General features: G+C 38.3%; 1 protein-coding gene across 1 annotated transcript; it reads left to right on the forward strand.

The window, feature by feature from the left end:
- Positions 1-1916: 1916 nt before the first annotated feature.
- Positions 1917-6428, forward strand: LOC123725211 (macrophage mannose receptor 1-like). Its single transcript, XM_082958320.1, has 3 exons — positions 1917-2804; positions 2988-3344; positions 3500-6428. Exons 1-3 carry the CDS (start codon positions 2414-2416, stop codon positions 3505-3507), a joined length of 756 nt encoding a protein of 251 aa, XP_082814446.1. The 5' UTR covers positions 1917-2413; the 3' UTR covers positions 3508-6428.
- Positions 6429-6705: the final 277 nt, after the last annotated feature.

The raw sequence follows: 6705 nt of genomic DNA on the forward strand, positions 1-6705 counted from the left end.
TAACTGTTTGACAAACTGACTTGTTGGAAAGGTAGCATCATATGACGGTGCCACGTTGAAATCACTGAGCACTTCATTAAGGCCATTCTACTACCAATGTTAATTATATTTCACACAATAATTCACATTTCCTGTATGATCATTTTCCTGATGTAAGAAACTGGTCCAATTAAGATCCTACATCTCTATGAGAGAGAGAGACAGAGAGACAGAGAGAAAGAGAGAGAGAGAGAGCGACAGAGAGACAGAGAGACAGAGAGAGAGAGAGACAGTGTGAGAGACAGACAGAGAGAGAGACAGAGAGCATCAGAGAGAGCAATAGAGAGAGAGACAGAGAGAGAGAGAGAGAGAGAGAGAGAGAGAGAGAGAGAGAGAGAGAGAGAAAGAGAGAGCATCAGAGAGAGCAATAGAGAGAGAGAGAGAGAGAGAGAGAACAGTGTTGTGTTAGTATTTACATGTGTGCTGCAGGTTTTCCTTCACATTTTGTTTTCTTTGACCAGTCATTTTGTCTCTATGGAAATAAGTCTGAACAATGAATAGAGATGCTATTCATCCCTCCATCATGACATCACTACAATATGAAGTTGGGTAGCAGGAAGTACAAGTATAGTAATGCACCTGAATAACATTCACCTGTCCTAGAGGTGACAGAACCACTTGGAGAGAGAGAGAGAGAGAGAGAGAGAGAGAGAGAGAGAGAGAGAGAGAGAGAGAGAGAGAGAGAGAGAGAGAGAGAGAGAGAGAGAGAGAGAGAGAGAGAGAGAGAGAGAGAGAGAGAGAGAGAGAGTGAGAGAGAGAGAGCAGACAACAAAGTAATACAACCACAAAGACAAAATCTAAAGCACCAGTAAACATCAGGTAGGAGGATTTATCTAATATCTCTGCATGTACACCTGTTGAAAGAATAAAGTTCCACACATTTTGATAATGAGTATTATTATTTATTAAAGACTTATTGTTCATGTTTGTAAATATATATTTTTGAACCCCAGAAAACACTAGCCTGGATGTGCATACTGTGCATGAAATAAGGTGTGTGATTTAATATGTGAAACCCTCCTTCAAACAGTGATTATATTAATACTGGAACACTTTATGTTTGTGTTTTCAGTCTTTATTATTCATAACACTTAATGCATCTGTAGCATGTCACCATGTTGTTGGTAGAAGATCTAGTTAACATCTGTAACATGTCACCATGTTGGTAGAAGATCTAGTTAACATCTGTAACATGTCACCATGTTGTTGGTAGATGTTCTAGTTAACATCTGTAACATGTCACCATGTTGGTAGAAGATCTAGTTAACATCTGTAGCATGTCACCATGTTGGTAGAAGATCTAGTTAACATCTGTAACATGTCACCATGTTGGTAGAAGATCTAGTTAACATCTGTAACATGTCACCATGTTGGTAGAAGATCTAGTTAACATCTGTAACATGTCACCATGTTGGTAGAAGATCTAGTTAACATCTGTAACATGTCACCATGTTGTTGGTAGATGTTCTAGTTAACTCTTGTTTTCCCTCCGATCTCCAGGGATGGACCAGCCTCTGTTCCTCCACCTTGTTTTCTCAGGTAAGTGTTCATTTCTGGTTTGTTCTCCACAGGGCTGTCCGTCCTCCCCTCATAATGTTGGTTTGTTCTCCACAGAGCTGTCCATCCTCCCCTCATATTGTTGGTTTGTTCTCCACAGGGCTGTCCATCCTCCCCTCATAATGTTGGTTTGTTCTCCACAGGGCTGTCCATCCTCCCCTCATAATGTTGGTTTGTTCTCCACAGGGCTGTCAAACCTCCCCTCATAATGTTGGTTTGTTCTCCACAGGGCTGTCCATCCTCCCCTCATAATGTTGGTTTGTTCTCCACAGGGCTGTCCATCCTCCCCTCATAATGTTGGTTTGTTCTCCACAGGGTTGTCCATCCTCCCCTCATCCCTCCCTCATCAGTTCCACTTTGTGGAAATGAGAAAGACCTGGACTGAAGCTCAGCGTTTCTGCAGACAGAACTACACTGACCTGGCCACCATAGATGACATGGCAGACATGAAGAAGCTCAATAGCACAGTATCAGCTAGTTGGAGAGGATCAGCCTGGATAGGGCTGTATAACATAATCTGGAGGTGGTCTCTGGGAGACAGAGAGTTAGAGGGGAAGGGGTTTTGGGATGATCATCATCCAAATAATGATGTCGAAACGTTGTGTGTCTATATGTTGCTAAATGCGACTTGGCAAAATTACGCATGTAGGAATTTGTTTTATTTTGTCTGCTATGATGGTGAGTTCCCCTGTCCATTTCCTCATCAATCAACGATGTTGTCAAATACCAAATCATTTTATTCAGATAAGAGATTCATATTTTATTTATATAAAAAAAAAAAAGATTAACAAGCCTTCATCTGTATTTGTATTTTGTTATGTCTTATTTATTTCAAATAGAAAAAAATGCGACCAATAAGTACATTCTCGTCAAGCAATCTGAGACTTGGAGTGATGCTCACAGCTACTGTCGGGAGAAACACACAGACCTGGCCAGTGTGAGGAACACAACAGAGAGGGACGCCATTAAGAGTATCTTACCTAACGTCACTGATATCTACAGAGTGTGGATTGGCCTGAATAAATCTCTTGGAGTCTGGAGGTGGTCCGACCAGAGTGGCTTCTCTATCAAGAGCTGGGAAACATACAAGGAGAACAATGCAGATGGGAGTTATCAGAACGGAGAGTTCTGTGGTGAAGTTACTTTCCCTTCTGGAAAGTGGAATTATCAGGGTTGTACCACCAACACTCATTTTATCTGCTATGACGGTGAGCCGCTGACAAACACTTCAAATCCTCAATAAAGACATACGTTTAACATCTGGTGTTACCGTAATGTTGTGATGAGAAGGACTAAACAATAATGTACAAAGATGTAGGCCTTAGAATCAAAGTTAACTTAATATATTAATAATTAGCGTGAGTCTCTGTTTCCCCCTCTTCTTCCTCCAGATGAACTGGTCCTGGTCTCAGAGAACAAGACGTGGTCAGAAGCCCTGTGGCATTGCAGAGACCTGGACATGGAGCTGGTGTCTGCCCACAACCAGAGCATCCAGCACCTGGTCCAACAGAGAGCCAAGAAGGCCTCCAGTCTCTTCGTCTGGCTGGGCCTGAGGTACACCTGCACCCTGGAATTCTGGTTCTGGGTCAATGGAGAAGAGTCCTGCTACCACAACTGGGCCGATGGGGAGGGCTACAACACCAGCAAGGAGCAGTGTGGGAACACGGGGGCCATTCAGAGAGACGGGGGACAGTGGGTCGGCAAGGCTGAGACTGAGAGATTCAACTTCATCTGCAGCAAAAGTGATGGTGAGATTTGATCTCTTTGGATGCTGTCTTGTTGAGTTATTTTTATTTTTTTTCTGTTTTACTTCTTTACCTTTGTAGCTCATTCTCTGTCTCTCGTCAAATGTATTCTCTCTCTCTCTCGCTTACAGTAATCTTTCCTTTGTTCACTAATCTAGATTACTAGGACCAGACCCTGCTCTGTAGACCAGCTGAACCCTACAGTCCAGAATGTTCCAGACCCTGCTCTGCAGACCAGCTGAACCCTACAGTCCAGAATGTTCCAGATAAACTCAGATTTACATCATACAAGGTGATGGATACTCATTATTTTTTAAATATATGTGTATTTATTTACAGAGAACTCCAGAAGTTTTGGGACAGTGACAAATGTTTAGTTGATTTGGCTCTGTACTCCAGCACTTTGGATTTGAAATGATTCAACTGTGAGTTTGAAGTGCAGACTGTCAGCTTTAATTTGAGGGTTTTTCATCCATACTGAGTGTACCGTTACAGCTCTTACAGAACTTTTTGTACATAGTCCCTCCCATTTTAGGGGACCAAACATATCGAGACAAATTTACTTACAGTATGTGTGTAATAATGTAGTCAAAAGGTCAGTATTTGGTCCCATATTCATAGCACGCAATTTTTACATCTGGCTTGTGACTTTACAAACCTGTTGGATGCATTAGCTGTTTGTTTTGGTTGTTTCAGATTATTTTGTGCCCAATGGAAATGAATAGTAAATAATGTACAGTGTCATTGTGGAGTCACTTTTATTGTAAATAAGAATATAATATGTTTGTTTCGAAACACTTCTACATTAATGTGGATGCAAACATTATTATGGAAATTCAAGAATAATGGTGAGCGAGAAAGTTACAGACACACAAAATTACTGACTGTCTGCAATTTAACCTCATAGACATTGTATTATTTAAGATCCAAAGTGCTGGAGTACAGAGCCAGAAGAACACACATAGTGTCACTGTCCCAATACTGTTGGAGCTCACTGGAAATAAAACATAGAGCTACATAGAGCTCACTGGAAATAAAACATAGAGCTACATAGAGCTCACTGGAAATAAAACATAGAGCTACATAGAGCTCACTGGAAATACACCATAGAGCTACATAGAGCTCACTGGAAATAAAACATAGAGCTACATAGAGCTCACTGGAAATAAAACATAGAGCTACATAGAGCTCACTGGAAATAAAACATAGAGCTACATAGAGCTCACTGGAAATAAAACATAGAGCTTCATAGAGCTCACTGGAAATAAATTATAGAGCTACATAGAGCTCCCTGGAAATAAAACATAGAGCTACATAGAGCTCACTGGAAATAAAACATAGAGCTACATAGAGCTCACTGGAAATAAAACATAAGAGCTACATAGAGCTCACTGGAAATAAAACATAGAGCTACATAGAGCTCATTGGAAATAAAACATAGAGCTCACTGGAAATAAAACATGGAGTTCACTGGAAATAAAACATAAAGCTACATAGAGCTCACTGGAAATAAAACATGGAGCTACATAGAGCTCAAAGGAAATACAACATAGACCTACATAGAGCTAACTGGAAATGAAACATAGAGATTCATAGATCTCACTAGAAATAAAACATAGAGCTTCATTGAGCTCAGTAGAAATAAAACAGAGCTACATAGAGCTCACTGGAAGTAAAACATAGAGCTATGTAGAGCTCACTGGAAAAAACATAGAGCTACATAGAGCTCACTGGAAATAAAACATAGAGCTATGTAGAGCTCACTGGAAATAAAACATAGAGCTACATAGTGCTCACTAGATTATTGTGACATGTTTTCAATATTTGTATATTATAACATGTGAATTGATTATTATTATATTGTGCTGTTGTTTTATTACTGGTTGGTAACAAACCTACTTTAATGTAGAAAATAACTAGACTAACCTCTACCCTGCAAATTGACTCGGTACAGGTACCCCCTGTATATAGCCTCGTAATTGTTATTTTTATTGTGTTACTTTTTATTTTACTATTTTTGCTTTAGTTTATTTAGTATCTTTTTCCTTAACTCTATCTTGAACTGATATTTGATATTATATAAGGAGATGGATACAGGATTTTATAATAACATATTTTATATTATACTCTTGTAATGTAATAATATCATACCATACTGTTGTTTCCATATTTACTTGCTATACTTGTTGATGTTAATGAACGTTAATGAATGTTAAAGGTTAGCCTTTAGTTGTTCTCAATATTCAGTTGTTTTATTTATTTTCTATTACAACTTCCTTTTACTGTTTCCAGAGTATATTTCACTTATTCATTATTTTATCTAGACCATTAATTGCATTCCATTATAGAAATATTTTACGTTTTTTTGAGTTGTTTTAAATATATTGTAACAGCAGTCATTTTTCTATGATACTAGTGTGTACCATTTAAATGACTGTATCTGTTCTGGTGCTGGTGGTGGAGTCTTCATTTAAAGGGGCAATCTGTGACGGGGGCATCTGTTTTAAAAATGTGTATTCATGAAATGTACCCATTAATTCTTGAAGTATATGACTCATAAATGCCTCATGAGCTTAATTCAGCTGTCATGTCCCATCAGAACCCAACATATAAATGTGTTTTATTCCATTGTTTGTAAACAATGTAATTGTAAACAAACACTGTTTAGCCTCAAAAACATAGTTTAAATGATAATGTTAATATCATGGGTGGTCATCCTGTATAGTGTCAGAAAAATAATTTAAACTATAATGTTAATATCATGGATGGTCATCCTGTTTAGTCTCAGAAACATAGTTTAAACTATAATGTTGATATCATGGATGGTCATCCTGTTTAGTCTCAGAAACATAGTTTAAACTATAATGTTAATATCATGGGTGGTCATCCAGTATAGTCTCAGAAACATAGTTTAAACTGTAATGTTGATATCATAGATGGTCAGTCCTTTTGTATTTTGTTCTGTCTATTAATGTCTATCTCCATCCTAAAGATTTTCCCAAAACAGTGGTGGGGTTTACACTTTGTTATTGGTTGAACTGCAGATTGCCCCTTTAACTATTTGACTATGGTACATTCATCCTGTACGCAGTAAAAAAAATAATAATAATAAAGTTATGAAAATACCTCTAGTTTGTTTAGTTTTTTCTTTGATACTTATTTCAAGAAACAGAGGAAAGAATAGAAAGGATTTTGATAAGGATGTTAGACCTGACCTCAAATCATCAGTAAGTCAATAGGACCACTGTCTACTGTTGTATACAGGGTGTTAGACCTGACCTCAGATCCTCAGTAAGTCAATAGGACCACTGTCTACTGTTGTATACAGGATGTTAGACCTGACCTCAGATCATCAGTAAGTCAA

This window comes from Salmo salar, chromosome 11, assembly GCF_965601325.2.
Source record: "Salmo salar chromosome 11, fSalSal1, whole genome shotgun sequence".
Lineage (NCBI taxonomy): Eukaryota > Metazoa > Chordata > Actinopteri > Salmoniformes > Salmonidae > Salmo > Salmo salar.